Source organism: Sphaeramia orbicularis, chromosome 3, assembly GCF_902148855.1.
Source record: "Sphaeramia orbicularis chromosome 3, fSphaOr1.1, whole genome shotgun sequence".
Lineage (NCBI taxonomy): Eukaryota > Metazoa > Chordata > Actinopteri > Kurtiformes > Apogonidae > Sphaeramia > Sphaeramia orbicularis.
In genome coordinates, this window is record NC_043959.1 from 60,151,810 (window position 1) to 60,171,807 (window position 19,998).

Consider the following 19,998-nt stretch of genomic DNA (forward strand, 5'->3'; position numbering starts at 1 on the left):
GTGTCCATAAAGTGGGGTCAGCTGACTATCTGAACGTACTGAAGGACCAGGTCTGAACGTCAGTGGCAGGACACCGTCAGTGCAGAGATGCTGAATGCAGAGTGTAATCAAAACCAGAGGCAGGCCAATGTAATACTGAGTGTTTGATGGTTTTGTTGGCCAGGTTGTATATATTGTAGTAGCCTTAACCTTCATATTATTGCTTAACCCTTTATAGGGAACTCGGAAATACTCTGAAATTTAACCTTTCAGCCTTAGTGTTATTGGAGGATCTAACAAGACTTTATTACCTTGGTGAAATTTGATTGCCATGTAGAAAATAGAAGTTACCATTAGTGATGGGACTGTTGGTTCTTTGAAGGGAGTCGTTCAATCAGGAGCCGTTGACTGAAAAGAGCCGTTCAACAGACTGGCTCTGTTATGTTTTTGGCATTCTTTTGAAACACCAATGTTTGAATGACTAAATAGGCTCCATGTGATGATTGACATTCCATTTTAAAGGTGTTTAATTGGTGTTTTATCTAATTGGTCTGTATGTGGAATTTGAATGAAAAGGATTTTGACACCCTCACTTGTTAATATCTTCAGTATAATTTTTGTATTTCACAAATCCATCCTATGGGCCAGATTGGATCCTTTGGTGGGCCAGATTTGGCCCCTGGGCCGCATGTTTGACACCTGAGGTCTACAATATCCAATTTTGTAAATATCACCAAAATGGAACTCTAAATGGACTGTTCACATAACGTGTTTCATTTGTTTAGGGGTGGAAATATCAGTTTGTAAAACAAACTCACTGTGCAGGGGTCTTGTTGGTCCCCTTTTGGCTGTTATGTTAGACTGGTGTTTTACCCTCCAGGACACCAGTCATGTGACTGAAAACTATGAAGTCGTACTACTGTATTTTTTACTTATGACAGCTAAAACAATTGTCCACAGTTTCACCTGTCAGGAAGCCAGCATGTGCACCTCCAGAGCAGCCAGTGAATGGACATGTTGTGCGTGTTTATGAGCCAAAGGGGGAGCTGTTCTCAGTGGAGTACCAGTGCCATCCGCCTTTTACACTGATGGGCTCCCAGCAGCAGACCTGTCTGCCTAATGGTACATGGAGTGGCACAGCTCCAACATGTGTTAAAGGTATCTATCCCACCGTTCCTACGCTTAAACCCTTTTGATTTGTACAGTGTAACAGCCACAGTTGTCATTCTCTCATCATTTGACCTCTTTTTCTCCTGAATCCATGCCCACACAGGTCAAACAAGTCGGCTCCGGTGTTCTCCTCCGTCTAAATTGCACAATGGTTTCTACAGACCAGTTACTGAGACAACTGGGAGTGCTGAGGAGGTTGAGTTTTTCTGTAAAAACTCCTACATTTTGAGTGGAAACCATCGGAGTACCTGCCTTTCTAATGGATCCTGGAGTAGCAGGCCACCCAAGTGTGTGAGAGGTAGCTGTTTTCAAAAACACATTAGAGCTGGGAACACACTATTAAGCACACAGAGTGGACTGTTTTTCCACTTCATTACTTTGCAGGGATGACACAAAATGTTTCTAGCATACAGTACGTCCCACTATTAGTTTACCTGACACCCCACTTTACATGAAAACATGTGAGAGGATGAACATTTACACAGTGCAGTGATCACAGTGTGAGTGAATCCAAACAAGTGTCAGTAATGGCTTTAATTATTCTTCATAATGAGTATTTTGCACTGGATGTTTTATACATATAATTATTCTTGTTTAGCCTGGAACCCTTACCCTTTTGCTCATTCATTTTGCTCATTCACACACCCCGTTATGTTGGAGTTCAGACACTTCTTATGCGGTAATTGTTACCTGGTGGATTTGTTCCTGCAGCCTGCCGTGAACCCAAAGTGTCGGAACTTGTGCAGCAAAGTGTTGTGAGGCCAAATCTACAGTCGAGGTATTACTTTTGACCTTGTATTTTTATTTACGTCATTTAAAGTCAAAGTCAGCTTTATTGTCAGTTTTTGCCATATGTACATCGCATACAGAAAACTGAAATTACAAAACTCTAAGGCCCCACGGTGGAAAATGAACATAGTTGAAACTAGAGGAGCACTCGGAGAGCGCAGACCTCCGCCAAGGCAGATCACCCCCCCCCCCCAGCATTACCACCAAAATTGTATCATTTGTTCCTTGTGCCAGTATCAACATTTCCTGAAAATTTCCTGAAAATCCATCCATAACTTGTTGAGTTATCTTGCTAACAGACAGACAGACAAACCCTGATGAAAACATAACCTCTGCCGTTACACTTGTCAGAGATAAAAAATACCCCCCCCCCCAAAAAATAGAATATAACTCTAAACAATATAACTACAAACATAGAATATAACAGTAAACAGCAGGGGGTTGAGGAGACAATACAATAATAATAATTTATTTAGATACTGTGTAGTGCTGCTAACTCATTGAACCAAATGTCTCTGGGTTAGACTCATGGAAAGAGGGGATGATGTATAGATTATAAATCCAACAACCATAGTTTGAAACTGAAGCCCATCTAAAGTTTAATATCACCCATCACTTAAAAATAAATCCTAGTCTCAATCACTCTGGTCCATTCTACTTTTGTAATAAGTGTGTTGGTGGTTTCTTTCTTATTCTTTGTTATTAGCTATAGGGGCTAATAATCAGACCATAAGGCTAATGATAGGTTTTTCTGTGCGCTGTGTAGGTTGATTGAGTAGAATTCACAGCATGTTCTTTCTAGTGAGTCAGAGTTTTATAGCTTCTGTGCACTGAATAAGAAGGATTTTTCCAAGCATAAAGCTCTGGTATAATTAAGCCCCATTCACAAAGTATTATCAGTGGACGTCTGGTAATTTGTTGGACTAAAGAGCAAATCCTTCTGAATATCAACATCTGAAAAGATGGATGGATGACAAACATTACGGCTGAAATAAGGAACATTTTTCTGTCGTTCAGTAGTTATTTGTAAGACGTGAACCTGCCTTTGGCATCCTAACTAAAGCTCAAAGAGAAAGCAGATGTTATAAATGACCAAATTAACAGTATGCTATGGAGACACAGCCAATATAGATGATAAAGGCAGGACGTGTTAGTCTGCTCCGAAAATGTCCAGAGTGAAATCAAAATGAAGGCAAGGCAGATTTATTAGTACAGCACAATTCATACACAGGGCAATTCACAGTGCTTTACAAAAATGGAAAAGAGACAGGTTAAAAACACACAATTACAATTAAAACATAATCAATAAAACATAAATAATAATCAATTAAAATAGAGTAAAAGGTCAGAGGTCAGATAGAACCCTTTCAGTTGTTCTGTGCACAGTTGAACAGCTGTTTTCAGCCTGGACTCAAACACTGTCACAGTTCAGGTCTGTCTGAAGACTGTTCCAGAGTTCAGCTGCATAGAACTGAAACACATAGAACTGAAACACATAGAACTGAAACACATAGAACTGAAACATAGAACTGAAACACAAAGAACTGAAACACAAAGAACTGAAACACATAGAACTGAAACATAGAACTGAAACACAGAACTGAAACACAAAGAACTGAAACACATAGAACTGAAACACATAGAACTGAAACACATAGAACTGAAACACAGAACTGAAACACAAAGAACTGAAACACAAAGAACTGAAACACATAGAACTGAAACACAGAACTGAAACATAGAACTGAAACACATAGAACTGAAACATAGAACTGAAACACAAAGAACTGAAACACATAGAACTGAAACATAGAACTGAAACACAAAGAACTGAAACACAAAGAACTGAAACACATAGAACTGAAACACATAGAACTGAAACATAGAACTGAAACACATAGAACTGAAACACATAGAACTGAAACATAGAACTGAAACACAGAACTGAAACACAAAGAACTGAAACACAAAGAACTGAAACACAAAGAACTGAAACACATAGAACTGAAACATAGAACTGAAACACATAGAACTGAAACATAGAACTGAAACACAGAACTGAAACACAAAGAACTGAAACACATAGAACTGAAACACATAGAACTGAAACATAGAACTGAAACACATAGAACTGAAACACATAGAACTGAAACATAGAACTGAAACACAGAACTGAAACACAAAGAACTGAAACACAAAGAACTGAAACACATAGAACTGAAACATAGAACTGAAACACATAGAACTGAAACACAGAACTGAAACACATAGAACTGAAACACAGAACTGAAACACAGAACTGAAACACATGGAACTGAAACACAGCTTCACCCTGTTTAGTCCTGACTCTGGGACCAGCAAAAGACCAGTCCCTGAGGATCTTAGGGTCCCAGATGGTTCATATGGGACCAGCATGTCCCAGATGTACTTCAGTTCTAGACCATGGACAGACTTGTAGACCAGCAGAGCTGTTTTAAAGTCTATTCTCTGAGCCACAGGAAGCCAGTGCACAGATCTGAGCACAGGACTGATATGGTGGTCCTTCCTGGTTCTAGTCTGGACCCCAGCAGGAACGTTCTGGATGGACTGCAGCTGTCTGACAGCTGGTTTAGAGAGTCCAGTGAGAAGGCTGTTACAGTAGTGATGAACCAAACCAAACCAAATGTACACAGTGTAACAAAAATATAAACCGTGTTTCAGGCCTTAGTTTGGACCCAGTGCTACTTTTGTGGCAGTTCCCAAATGAATTTTTCTCTATTTCTACCTTTATTAACTGATTAATCACAGTTTTTAAATCATATTGTGATCTGCATTTTGCATTTTTTGGTGGAAATAAGGTATTTTCCTGTATTTCAGTCACAGATCATGTTCACATTCATGAAAAGTCAGAGTACATTTCAAAGTTAATTATGTCAGAACAGAGAAAAATGAAGAAAAAGTTTCCTTTTTTTCAGCAGAGATATTATTAAATGAATGTGAAAACATATGTGTCCATCCACTGACATTGATCCAACTCCATGGGTTTTACTGGTGAATCTACCTTGTACAAGATGACGGTGTTTCCATGTTCACTACAGAGCCTCTGAACGTCCAAATGGGTCATGTCTGATGACCAAGAAAAGATGACAAACTGTATTTTACACAGATTATTTACATGGATTGACAGGTTTAGTGGATCAACAGGTATTAAACAGTTTAGATCAGTAGGTGGTTTGTGTCACTGCGGGCTGTTTGGGTCTTTATGGGTTAAAGGTGTGGAAATACACCAAGAAGATAAAGGATTTTGTTACACAGCTGAAGTCTAACAGTAAAAATACTGGCCTGTCTGTTAGTCTATTAATTAATGTGATTATTTCTACATATATAACAGGAGTGTTACACAGTTACCGTACTTTCCAGGCTATAAGGCGCACCAGAATATAAGCCGCAGGTGTCCACGTTGTGACATTATTTAAATATTTATTTCCATCCCTTCACTGCTTTTTTCCAAACAGTGTCTGTACCACGGCAGTAAACGTCAGGAACAGGCTGGTTCAAAAACCCAGAACAGTCACTGAGCTTTATCTTCATCTTCCTTCTGCTCATTAAACCACTGCAGTCATCTTCTTCAGTGTCGGAGTTGAACATCCTCAAAGGCCCTGTCCACACCTTCTACGTCTCTCCTCCGTTGTTGCTCAATGGCACTTCGGTGCTGCAGCTCTATTTCCTTCTTTACAGACACATCAATTCTTTGAACTTAAAAGCGGCAAAATATGCATTTCTTCGTGTGTTTTCCATGATGAGGGTTTGTGCATGACACGCAAAATGACTGCTAAAAGTTCATCTTCAAACTCCTCCTCTTCATCACCTTTTCCTCTTCCTGTCTGTCTCTTTTGCGCTTCCTGTTAGCGCGCCCCTGGAGGACGTTAGCCCGTACAAATCTATACTCGAGCTGCATCGCTGTATAAGCTGCAGGGTTCAAAACCAGAAAAAAGTAGCGGCTTATAGTCCGGAAAGTACGGTAAATGTCAGCAAGTAGCTGAACTTTAGCTGAACTTAACGTTGACAAAGTGTCAGTTTAATTGTAACTTAATTTAATGATGACATTTTTGTAATACCAGGTGATTTCATTAATTCAATATTAACATTAACAACAACAACTTAACATTAGCTGAACCATTTTCAGTAAGTTTGTGAAAGTATTAGTTCGATGACGGTCACCCATCATCCCTCACACTTCCTCTGCTCCACCCTCTTGTCCAAATATGGTCATCTGTGGCTTCAAAAAGCAACGACCACATCAGCCAAAATGGTCCTTTCCAAACCAGTGGGTTATTTTATTGGCTATGTCCACTTTGATATAATTTGTGCTACTGGCATTAAACAAACTGCCAAAATTACTATATGTTACTATACATTTTATATGGTGTAAGGATGCGTTGCTAACAGTGGATTTAGCTAACACTGTAAAGTTTCGTAGGCCATGTGAGATTATTTATGTGTGGCTAATGATCTGTAATAACAAACTGTCTTTGCCACAGAATGAGTTTAGTCCAAAGACTCGGCCTCTCATCCAGGTTCAACATGCAGGACTTGCTGTCAGTGGGCTTCGTCCCCCTTAGACCAGATGGACCATTTGGAAACGATGACAGCGCTCCGGATGACCTCCCCCGTGGGCTTTACCCTGTTCACACCAGTATCGACTATAAATGCGCTTCCCCGCTGTACCGCCACACAGGCAGCTCCAGACGCACCTGTATGAAGAACGGCAGGTGGAGCGGACGCCATTTTTCCTGCTCTCCAGGTGAAACTAGAACTGTCAAATAAGAATACTCTGCTTTGGGATGAAGGTGTCGTGAAAAATTTACGGCCGCAGGTGGGAGACATCTTTGGTCCCTTTGACGCTGTTCCTCACTGTGCTCTGGCATGTTGAATTTACGTCTCTGTGCTCCCATCTATGTAGCGGAGCTTCATCCAGTAAATGCACACAGAGTCAAGTCAAAGTCAGAGATCGAACAGAATTGGAGCCGCATAAAGTGTTTATTCATGCATAAAACACTGAACTGACATCTGCAGAAGCAACTGACTTTTCGCCCCAGGAGACCATTTTTATATTTTCAGAAGTAGGTTGGGTTTAGCTACAAACCACACCCATTCTGATCATATTTTGAACATTAATCTAGTCACGTCAGAAACCCCCTTTTTTAGCTTGTCTCTGATAGGGTATGGTTTTCTTGGTGTCTGTCAGGATTGGTCAGAGAATTTACATATGCAGCTAATTCCCAGTATTAATTTATCATACATTAATATTAAACTTTTTCCCAGAAAATGTAAATTATTTCCCACAATGTCCAAAATTTTCCCTCAGGTGTACTTCTTTTGTGCACCACGTTTGCCGAAACTTTCCACGAGCTCACATGCTCTTTCTGCCGGCCCCGTTTTGTAACTTTCCACAATTTCACGTGTTCTTTCGATGGCTTCACGTGTTCGTTCTTTTGTGGTTCTCCCAGGAAAAAAAGTCAGTTACTCTGGTACAATCCACACATTACACTAAGAATAACTTCTGGCATGCAAATGAATACAGGTTAAATACTTCTGAATACAGATTGAATACTTTTGATTAAAATACTGATTTTTTTTGGCACCACAAAGGGAATACTTATTACCTCAGACATACCATAATAGTATGCCCACCCCAAATAAAAACAAGAAAACAAACTTAAATCCTACATGTAGAAGGATGGAAACCATAACACCACCATCTTCAAAAGGAACATCTGAATGTGAATTAGCTTGAATTAACCGTGCCATGTAGCAATACTACACAGCAAATCAATACATTATAATAATCAGGTGTGATATCAGACATTTAAGCGCATTTAAAAGCCAGAGTTAATTGTCTCAACTTTATTTAACAATACTCTAGCTTTACATAATATCTTTATCGTTAAGTGTTAAATGAATGTAAAATCTAAAGTTAATGCTGAGTTTAATGTGAAAACTAGACCTATAGTACATGTATCTGATTAATATGAATATGTAAAAATATTAAGTTTTCAGTTGTTAAATCTCAGCTTAGAACTAGTGATGTGCCCATAGATATATTTGAATAATTTTATTTGCCTGTTTAAAACCAAAATAAAATATTCTAAATCAGTATGAATGGATAATACCTCTATAGCTGTACCACAGTTTAGTCCAGTGGTTTCCAACCTTTTCTGGCTCATGACCCCATTTTAACATCACAAATTTCTGGCGACCCCAGATATTCAAAACGGAGACTTTTTTTTTGCTAAAATTAATTTTTTTTTGATCATGTAATAGTTTGCTGTACTATGTTTCAAATAAACGTTAATTTTAGACACATTTAGTCTGTATAATGTCTGTTATTGTGGACAGAGGCAGTAAATCCAGGTGTAGATTACTGCACAAAGGCTCAGGATCTGTCCAGTCAGTCCAGCTGGGATTTACAAGGAGGACAATTAATACTGAACAAACAAGAACTGAAACTATGAATTATGAAAGAGCTGCAGCATCTGAAACTGACCACAGTGAACATGTGACACAAACAGAACCACAGCGCTGCAGTTTCACAACCACAGTTTGTCATGTCTGTTATGGACTGGGATTGTCTCTGTCTACTCACCATAGATTTTTAAGTAGTAAGTTGTTTTTTTTTTTTTTTTAATCAATTACTAGAAATTTCAGGTGACCCCATTTGAATTCTAGGTGACCCCACGTGGGGTCCCGACCCCAAGGTTGAAAAACACTGGCTTAGCCTTAGCCTGATGGCATCTAAACATGTTACAACTCCTCTGTACTGTCTGAATGTTTGGGCAAACTGCAGCCCAGAATATATTGACTTGTTTGTTTTTATCTGTGCGTTAGTGTTCACTTAAAGATTCTGTATCTAGCGTTCACGTATGCCCATGTGTTCATGTTTAGCTTTTATTGCGGTCTGTGAAAGAGTCAGTTGGTGAAGTGCACTAACTGTATTCTGAAGTCTCGGTTGCCTTGTTGTCCTTGATAACAGCCTGTAAACGGATTTTTGAGTGGAGGACTCAGGTGGCGTTTCCTACAAAAATCCACACGGTCCCTTCAGAGTTCTTCATGCCATCTCCTCTGTCCTTCAAACGTTACCTACTGTTATCTTAGAAATGGATTTGACTAACAAACGCCTGCCTCTGTAAACCATATACAGGATGTCCCTTTACAGTTTAAAAATTATTATAAAAGCAGTTGATGAGATACGTTAATCAGGTTTGTTCTATGTACTCAGTGGTTATGGAAGTTTTTATTCGCATTGTGAGATCACGTGCAATCCAATCACTGCTCCATTTTTCTTCGAGAGATCAATTACTGCAAATGTTTACTCTGACATTTTGATTGAATATGTGTCACCACTACGGATGGAACGATATGAGAATTTCATATCACACTTATTGTGGCCAAAATTATCACGGTTATCATTATTATCACAGTATTGTTGAAATTGTGCTCAAAATGTTCAAAAAGTACTAATACACACACTGAAATAATTTAACCAAGTTGTATTTTGAAAAAAAAACAACAACACAAAAACTAAATAAACTAATCGGCACAATGTCCCTTCTGTTGCAGAAACATTCAAATATTAACCCTTAGTGGTCTGAGTCTATTTTGTCTGTTTTTCAGTCCTTTTGATTTGGCCTTTATATACTATATAAACAAATGTTTACTATACCCATGTTTGGGATCTGTTTTTTCAGCACAACTTCATCTATATCATTTGTCTATTATTTTTTCTCTTTAACCTACTATAAAAACATAAAAGGACAGAAAACACAAAAATATATATAAAATCCGATTTGAAAAATGTATATAATTTATTGCATGAATAACACACAGATGCTTAACGAACCTTTTCAAAGACTTTAAAAGTGAATATTGGTTCCAAATATTAGGGATATAAAATTAAAATTGTAATGAATTAAAACTATACTCAAATATTTGACATAAAAGCAGATGTTTACATTACATTTGTGATGTTAAAATGGGGTCAGGAGCAAAAAAAGGTTGAAAAACACTGCCTTAAACACATGTAAACCTCATGTTCTCTTCAGTCTGAGCATTTATATTCACATAATTTTTTTGATAAATGCCGAGTGTGACATTCGCTGGGTGTGTTATAGGCCTCGTCCTTGAACAAGACGACAGTGATTTGGTAACATCTCACACAAAGCTTCACAATAAATCCTTCCAACAGCCATGTATGCTTCTGACAAACACAGCATTGTGTGTTCACCTTTTCCTGTGATTTGGCCCTGAAATTATCATTCATCATCATCAATCCCTCTTTGACGTCTTTCTTTTCCTTCCACTTTGTTATCTTGACACAGTGTGCGGCAAATTGGACTCTTTCAGCACATCCAACATGACGGACACTCAGTGGCCGTGGCACGCAGCCATTTATATCCGCTTAGCTCCTGATGGGGCTGCCGGCTCCCACAGGCCCCGTGACACGTCCACGTCCGACCAGCAGGAGGCCTCCGAAGAGTCCACGTTCTGGAAGCTGGCCTGCAGCGGCGCTCTGCTCAGCCAACGCAGTGTTCTGGTGGCAGCTCAGTGTGTGGCGGACAGGAAGCGGCGGCAGCCACTTCAGCCGGCGCATGTGAAGATGGTTGTAGGCGCTCAGGCAGTTAAGAAGCCCATGAAAAGTCTGCACCACCTCAGGGTACACTTCTGCCATTTACAAAGCTCAGCTAATGAATTTAGATATTTTACTGTGTACGTTTTATTCATTTTTCTCCCTTTTTATTAATAGCCTTGCTTCAGATACCACACAAATATTATTATTATTCAGCACACCAACAGTATCTCCAAGCAGCATACAGAAATATAGGCTAATAATAAAAATTACAATATAGTAAAAAAAAAAAAAAAAAAAAAAAAAACAAATAAAAACACTGAGGAGAAAAGCCTACACTGCAGATCTACCCAACTAGAAACAAGCCAGATATTCATAAGTATAAGCAAATTGTATTGTGTTAAGCAGCATTAAGCAAAAAAATAAAAATAAAATAATAATAAAAAAAAAGAAAGATAAGCACATTGGCTTGGCAAGATTTCATAAAAGTACAATAAAAGTCTACTCACTGAAAGTCTGTAATCAGCATTAAAACTGGAAAAAAAAATGCCAACAATATAGCCAAGTTGTACATATAACCAGTAAGAAAAGTGCACTTATTTAAGACTGAATATTCTCAAATTAAAAAGTTGTACAGATGGTCTCATTCAAAAAAGAAAAAAGAACAAATCTTGTGTATTTGCTAGGAAAACAAGGTTGAATATATAATATTTAAGCTTTGTAGTTAAATTACAGCTACAGTATAGCCCTGGTATTAGTTGTAATGTCTTATAAAGAAAAAATGAGATATATAGATTTTTTCAAAATGACTTAAAAAAATATGAATAATACAAAGAAGGCTCACTTACCACAAACAAAGCTTTACTTATACATGCAAATACATAAATACAAATACAAAATCAGAGCTAATGCATTTAGCTTTTCAAATAATTAGCAATTCAAATAAAAAAAAAGAAAATGTACCCACTATTAAAATATTATCACCTATTCACCATCCTTGTTTTGCAGTACAACACCAAACTTAACACACATTGTATCATTAAAACTGGAAAAAAAATGCCAACAATATAGCCAAATTGTACACATAACCAGAAAGAAAAGTGCACTTATTTAAGATTGAATATTCTCAAATTAAAAAGTTGTACAGATGGTCTCATTTAAAAAGGAAAAAAGAAAAAAATCTTGTGTATTTGCTAGGAAAACAAGGTTGAATATATGATATTTAAACTTGTAGTTAAATTACAGCTACAGTATAGCCCTGGTATTAGTTGTAATGTCTTATAAAGAAAAAATGAGATATATAGTATTTTTTTCATAATGAGTTAAAAAATACGAATACGAAGAGGGCTCACTTCCCACAAAGCTTTACTTATACATGCAAATACATAAATACAAATACAAAATCAGAGCTAATGCATTTAGCTTTTCAAATAATTAGCAATTCAAAAAAAAAAGACAAAGAAAATGTACCCACTATTAAAATATTATCACCTATTCACCATCCTTGTTTTGCAGTACAACACCAAACTTAACACACGTATCATTTCCCAGATAGCAGAGATTTGTAGATAATAATATTTTAGCATTAATTTTCTAAACTAGACTTAATTTAGATCTATGATACTGTTTAAGTCCTAAGTTCAGACACTCTCTCACCTGGATTTTTAGCAAAATCACATCAGAAATATTTATCTGTTGGTCATCCAGTGCATAAAACTTCACTCTGAATGTAAAATCCACCAAACGGCAGATACAGTGATGCAGTATTAAGCAAGGACTCTTCATTAAACAAATATAATCTTCTGGATAAGTTGTTGTTTGTAAATGCAACAGACAGAAATCCTAAGGCTTTTGTATGTGCACTTAAAGCTTTACCACTAAACAAATATATTCAACTAGGATTTGAAATATTTGCACATATTGGCTCCTATCATCTTATTTTAAAAACAGCTAAAAGTACTAGTGTGGGGATGGAGTTGGACTCTGTGACGGTGGTGTTAGAGAGGCGAACCTTGTCCAAGATCAGGACAGTGTTGGACAGTTCCACTCAGCCACGCCAGGACACACTGGTCACAGACTGATTCCACCCAAATGCACCACTGAACCACACAGGAAATCAGTCCTGTCTGCGCTCATCACACTGTTCAACTCCTCATTATAACCACATGATTTTAGATAACACAACAATATTTTTACACATGTATTATGTATATTTCTATAATTATCATATTGATAATACATTGACTGGTACATATTGTACAAATTGCTGTTTTAACTGTGTGTTAATAGACTGTTTTAATATGTAGTTTTGGTATATCTATCTGTCCATCCATCCATCCATCAATCACTTTCTGGGCTATAAGTCACATCTGACTATAAGCTGCAGGTGTCCACGTTGTGGCATGAGATATTTACACAGAAAGAATTCAAAGGAGTTTTATTTGTCATTCCATCACAAAGAAGAGAACGAAACTGGTTTCTGAGGGCCCGTATTTGCCATTTCAATAAAATGAATAACTAATAAATAAATGAATACATTAAAATTGACTAAAACTAAGGCTAATTTAAAATAAGTAAAATATATGTCTAAAATTATACTTTAAAATACCTACATAAAAATAATAACACATATTTACAACCTAACCTAACCTATACACAGTAGACACTGAAGTACAGTGCAAACAGCAGAGTGAAGGGTAAAGTGCAGTTAGGTGCAGTAAGGTGCACTTGGGTGCAGTTAGGTGCAGTAAGGTGGCAGTTAGGCGCAGTTTGGTGCAGTAAGGTGCAGTTAAGGTGCCTTGGGTAGCAGTAGTGCACGTAAGGTGCAGTTAGGTGCAGTTAAGGTGCAGTTAGTGCAGTTAGGTGCAGTAAGGTGCAGTAAGGTGCAGTAGGTGCAGTAGGGTGCAGTTAGGTGCAGTTTGGTGCAGTAAGTGCAGTTAGGTGCACTTGGGTGCAGTTAGGTGCAGTACGGTGCAGTTAGGTGCAGTTTGGTGCAGTAAGGTGCAGTTAGGTGCACTTGGGTGAGTTAGGTGCAGTTTGGTGCAGTAAGGGTGCAGTTTGGTGCAGTAAGGTGCAGTTAGGTGCAGTAAGGTGCAGTAAGGTGCAGTAAGGGTGCAGTTAGGTGCAGTAAGGTGCAGTTTGGTGCAGTAAGGTGCAGTAAGGTGCAGTTTGGTGCAGTTAGGTGCTTGTGTATCCGTTCCCCTGGGTGAGAGGCTACAGAGCAGTGCCTGAGTTCAACAGCCTCACTGCTGTTGGAAAGAACTGTTTTTCAGTCTGGTGGTAAACAGACAGATTATTTAAATATTTATTTCCGTACCTTCACTGCTTTTTTCCAAACAGTGTCTGTAACACGGCAGTAAAACGGCAGGAACAGGCTGGTTCAAAAACAGAACAGTCACTGATCTGTATGTTCATCTTCTTCTGCTCATTAAACCACTGCAGTCGTCTTTTTCGGTGTCGGAGTTGAACACCCTCAGAAAGGGGCGGCCATGGCTCAGATGGTAGAGCGGGTCGTCCAATAACCGAAGGGTTGGCGGTTCAAATCCCGCTCTGTCCATGTGCTGGTGTGTCCTTGGGCAAGACACTTCACCCCCCTTGCCTCCAGTGCTGCTACTCACGCTGGTGTGTGAATGTTCGGTGGTGGTGGGAGGGGCCGTAGGCACAGATTGGCAGCCATGCTTCCATCAGTCTGCCCCCCCCCAGAACAGCTGTGGATACAGATGTAGTTCACCACCACCAGAGGGAGGATGTGAAAGCGAATGAATTACACTGGGTTACAAAAAAATGTTTTTTGCAAGTTGTCTCGGTTTTTTCAACTGAACTGAGCACCACTAAATCCAAAAATGACATCTGTTTTTCTCCATCAGGTCAGGTTTTTTTGCTAATTTGATTTTGAAAAATTTGATCTTCTCACAAAATCGATTACATTTTTGTGACTTTATCAGTTGATTTTTTTTATATAGTTCTCACCTAAAATAGGTTTTAAGAGAAAAAAAATCATTTTCCAACAGGATTCCTGTTAGGTACAATGGTGTATTCACCGCAGATGTAGCAGAATACGTCAGGCTTATTTTTGCAAGATCTTCTAGTCGAAGCCATTTCATTCGCCTGTAATATTAAAAAAAGCATTCATCATAAATTGGCAAAAGTAAAATCTTCAGAACTCGTTTATTGCAAGAAATATGAAACAATTTTGTATCATATGATGTGAAAATGCCCATAAGTGTAAGCAAAAATGTTCAAAAGCCAATATGTAGCATAGTTCAGAAAGTTGACCTGACTGAGTAAAATGAATGTGATTTTTGGATTCAGCACCAAAATGATCCTAAATCAGCTCAAAAAACTGAAACAATACATTTGTTGTTGACCAGTGTAATGGATCCACTGTGTGCGCTTTGAGTATGCGTTCATAGAAAAGCGCTACACAAGTTTAATCCATTATTATTATTATTAGAAAGGCTCCGTCACACTCCTTCTATGTCTCTCCTCCGTTGTTGCTCAATGGCACTTCGGTGCTGCAGCTCTATTTCCTTCTTTACAGACACATCGATTCTTTTAACTTCAAAGCTGCATCATATGCATTTCTTCGTGTGTTTTCCATGATGAGGGTTTGTGCATGACACACAAAATGATTGTTCAAAGTTCAGCTTCAAACTCCTCCTCTTCATCACCTCTTCCTCTTCCTGTCTGTCTCACTTTTGTGCTTCCTGTTAGAGCGCCCCCTGGAGGACGTTAGCCCGTATAAATCTATACTCGAACTGCATCGCTGTATAAGCCGCAGGGTTCAAAACAAGAAAAAAGTAGTGGCTTATAGTCCGTAAAGTACGGTAATTAGTGGTGTCACACGATTAACATTTTTAATCAGATGAATCACTGGGTTGCTGTGGATTAATTTCAATTAATGACTATTAAATGTCATTCATTTGTTGGTTCTGCTGCCTGTCCCTATTGGATCAACTACCCCTTTGTGCATGTGCGATGCTAACTCAACTTGGACAAACTGCCCCAAATGCTTTGGCAGAGACGTTCAGAGTCATTCTGCACCTCAGATGGGTTAATTACGTTAACATTTTTTATTAGATTAATTATGATGATAAATTAATCTGTTAATGCGTTAATTTTGACAGCCGTAATTAATACATAATTCATAATTGCTTGGGAGACAATACACTACTAATATATGTTAATAATAGTTGAATGGTTAATATATGTACCCTGTACCAGGAATGGTTGTATTTGGTTTTCATGTTAAAAATATAGGAGGCACAAACTGTTTCTCTCTTGCCTTATATTTTATTTATGCATGTTGTTATTCTTTATTTACACCTTCTATTCTATAACTTCTTATGCCATCAGTTGCAGCCAGCTAACCCTGAGTCGATATATACACACCACGTTAATGCGTTAAGTTTGACAGTCCTAATTGATACATAATTCATAATTGCTAGGGAGACAATTCACTACCATTTTTGTTGTTGTTGTTTTGCTCATTTCTTTCCTGCTACTTTTTATTAGACTTGAATGGACCGACTGTAACACGCAATAATTTCCCTGTGGGATTAATAAGGTCTTTTTTTTTTTCTTTTTTTTTTTTTTACATTTTGGATGTATTCTAACTTGATTTTTCATACAAATGAGTTGTTTATTAAATCAGGATTGTTTAAGTTTAAAGAGTTAGCTGAATTAAGGACATTGCTGATTATGTTTAGAGCGAGAAACGGACTTTTGCTGCAAATTTGCAGAGATTATTTGTTTTAGTATGACAGGATGAAAAACATAGAATGGGTTTAATTTGAAACAGCAGAGGGTCAGGACTGATGTAAAGCAAACGAGTATTTGTGTTGTGGGTGTTTGAATGTGGAATTCTTTGGCGATGGAAGAGAAGAGCTGTACGAATATTTTTTAGTTTCAAGAGGTTGAATAAGGAAAGAATAGAAAAGCTTTATAAAAGCATGTAATGAAATAATTTAACTTACGGATGTTGGATTTGTTTTATTTGCATTAACTATCAGGTAAACCAGGGCTCTCAAACTCATGTTCTTTCAGGTTCCACATTCAGCTGGATTTGATCTGCAGTGGACCGAACCAGTAAAATAAGAACAGAATAACCTAGAAATAATGACAACTTCACATTTTTGTCTTTGTTTTAGTACAAAAAGCCCCCCCATTAAATTATGAAAATACTTAGTTTTGTAAACTATCCAAAAAAAAAGATGTGAATGACCTAAAAAACTGAAATTTCTTATCAAAAATCAGTGTAATTTTAACAATCTTCTTCCTCCACTTCTCATTAGTCCATGTGCATTATGGATCAGATCTACAAAGACACTAAACACTGAGGAACAGGAAGAAAATTGTTAAAATTGTGCCTAATTTTCTTTAGATGTTTCAGGTTGTTCACATTTCTTCAGGTTATTCACATTTTAGTCTTAAACGATTGTTTGTAAATGTAAATATTTTCATAATTTAATGCTATTTTTTAATACAAAGACACAAATTTGAAGTTGTCATTATTTGTAGACATAGTGTAATATTATTTTTTTCACGTCAAACCGAGAAGAAAATATGGAGTCATTATTTTTTGTAGTTTATTATTATTATTTTACTTGAGATCATATTGAACCTAAACTAAAATGAGTTCAACAGCCTTGACTTTTTCCACTTTTCTAATTCATCCCACAGGCCGGATTGGAACCTTTGGTGGGATGGGACACATTTGGCCCCGGGACGCATGTTTGAGAGCCCTGATGTAAACTGTTTACTGCAGGGCTGTCAAACTCATTTTAGTTCAGGGCCCAGATTCAGCAAAAGTAGATCTGCAGTGGGCCGGACCAGTAAAATAATAACAGAATAATATAGAAATAATGTCAACTCCAAACTTTTCTCTATGTTTTAGAGCAAAAAAAATAAATTTACATTATGAAAAGGTTTACATCTACAAACTGTCCTTTCAGACAATGTGAATAACGTGAACAAACTGAAAAAAATGAGTGTATTTTAACACTATTCTGCCTCAGTTTATCATTTACACATGTACTTTATAACTTACAGATCACAGTGGATCGACAAATACACAAAATATTTAGTAACAGACAGAATATTGTTAAAATTGTACTTCTTTTAAGACATTTCAGGTTGTTCATATTTGTTCAGGTTATTCAGATTTTTTTGAGAAATTATACTTTAAGTGTAAATACATGAAAATATTTACATGTACTAAGAGAAAAATTTGGAGTTGTCATTATTTATATGTTATTATTGGGGATGCAAATGATCGATTAATTCATTAATCGTTAGTTGGTTGCCCTTATCGATCGATTAACAATTAATTGATAAGCGGCGATTTTCCTGAGAACCTGAATTTCTTTTTCAATACGGTCTATAAGAATAAAAGCTAAATATTGATTATACACTTAATGATAAAATCATGTCATATTCCTTATTGAGTGATTTATTGAACCATTGGATACAGTCAGTGTTTCCTATAGAATTCATCTGTTGATGTGGTGGTGTGGAATGGGGGGTGCACGTGCGTGCGTTTTGTTGGGGGCGGGGGTACTCGCACGCGCGCAGTACGGCCGAGGGATGCGTTGGTTGGTTGGTTGGTAACCGCGCACGTGTGAGCATCACTTTCCGTCCTACTTCTAATACTATGGGGGTACGGTGCAGTCCGTGCCCCCCCCCAGCAGAAGTGAAAGTGAAACTTTTCACTCATTTCTCTTCTCCTCCTGAAGCTTCACAAATGCATTCCATCCCTGTGTCCTGGATCAGGAACCTGGAGGATGTTTGAACTTCTGTCCCACTGACCGAGGACTACACCAACCTCCAGGAAAACGCTCTGATACCGACCCCACATTCGTGTGTGTATTTATTCGGGGGTGCACCGCTCCCACAAACAGACGGTCGGTCTGTGTTTGCTCCTCCATGTCCACACACACGTTCTAACTCATCAACACCATGATCCAGTTCAATGACCGCCTATCCCAGCCGCGGCACAGCGTGGACAAACCGCAGCCTTCGGACAGGTGTGGACAGGCAGACAAGGGCAATTACCCGACAATTAATAATTTAATCGAGCAAATTCTCGTTGACAATTAATCGTTAGTTGATTAATTGTTTACATCCCTAGTTATTCTGATAGTATTTGACTGGTCTGACCCACTTGAGATTGAATTGGTCTGAATGTGGAACCTGAACTAAAAGGATTGTTCATATCTTAGTTAATTTTAGCATTTCACAAATTCACCCCAGGGGCCAGACTGGACCCTTTGGTGGGCCGGATTTGGCCCCTGGGCCACATGTTTGACACCTGTGGTTTCCTGTAATAGCTGTAATGACAACTTAACTGATGTAGCATACGTTTCAAGACAGAGGCAGGTTTTATAAGTTTTCTTCATTCTGCTCCTTTCCAATCATTTAGATTGGAATGAATAAATAAAATGGAAAAAATGAAATTTGGATCATTTTTCCCTCTCTCTTTCTGCCCCAAACAGGTTTCAGATGTTTTAATCCATCCCAGCTTTCGTTCCAGTCCAGACTTTAATGTGGCTGTGCTCAAACTGAAGGACAAAGCCAGGATCAGTGAGCGTGTGCTGCCGCTGTGTCTACCACAAACGCCGAGCGCAGAGGTGACGGCTCAGGAGGCCTACACCGCTCGGTGGGTGTTACCGGACGATCACAAGCAGCTGAACCGCCACCTTCCCCAGAGCAGAACCAGGCTGGAGGAGCTGGCTGATGTGGGACAGTGTGAAAGGGAGTTTGCTCAAACAGGAGCACACAGCACAGCGATCAGTGACAATAGTCTGTGTGTCATTAGGAACACTTCCAGTCCTCAAAGCCCGTGTCTCAGGGTTATTCCAGGAATCACAGCCATACCAGTCAGCAGTCACGGGGACACTGGGGGAGCCGACGGCGTAGGCTGGCAGCTGCTGGGGTTGGAGAGTTTCAGCTCCGAGGAAAAGGACTGCCGCCTACACACACACACATTACACACCAAAATATCCAAGTTCAGGGACTGGATAGAGGCCAACATGAAGTAGTTTGGATTCATCACAGCACAGACATGACAGACACACTGATACACACACCAAGTATGTCTCAAATGTTCGGTCGTAAATAGGGGTGGGAATCAAGAACCAGTTCTTTTTGAGAACCGGATCCCAGTAGCTCGATTCCTTGGAATCGTTTGCCTGCTTAACGATTCTGCTTATCGATTCCGCCTTCATTGCACATGCGCGATGACGTCACACGTACGCTGCATTGTTCTGGTCAGAACGTAGACAACATGGAGTTGAGGCAGAAACGTTCTAAACAGACCACACCAGGTCTACACAGACCACACCAGGTCTAAACAGACCACAGCAGGTCCAAACAGACCACACCAGGTCTAAACAGACCACACCAGGTCTACACAGACCACACCAGGTCTAAACAGACCACACCAGGTCTACACAGAC

At 38.6% G+C, this 19,998-nt stretch overlaps 1 protein-coding gene across 1 annotated transcript in view; it reads left to right on the forward strand.

Annotated features, from left to right (window-relative positions):
* Window positions 1-19,703, forward strand: part of pamr1a (peptidase domain containing associated with muscle regeneration 1a) — a 49,722-nt gene extending 30,019 nt beyond the window's left edge. The window contains exons 6-11 of the mRNA XM_030131213.1: window positions 940-1,137; window positions 1,253-1,447; window positions 1,861-1,927; window positions 6,459-6,721; window positions 10,296-10,630; window positions 19,036-19,703. Of these exons, the coding sequence (XP_029987073.1) occupies window positions 940-1,137; window positions 1,253-1,447; window positions 1,861-1,927; window positions 6,459-6,721; window positions 10,296-10,630; window positions 19,036-19,581 (1,604 nt within the window). The 3' untranslated portion in view covers window positions 19,582-19,703. The remainder of the gene's footprint in view (window positions 1-939; window positions 1,138-1,252; window positions 1,448-1,860; window positions 1,928-6,458; window positions 6,722-10,295; window positions 10,631-19,035) is intronic.
* Window positions 19,704-19,998: the final 295 nt, after the last annotated feature.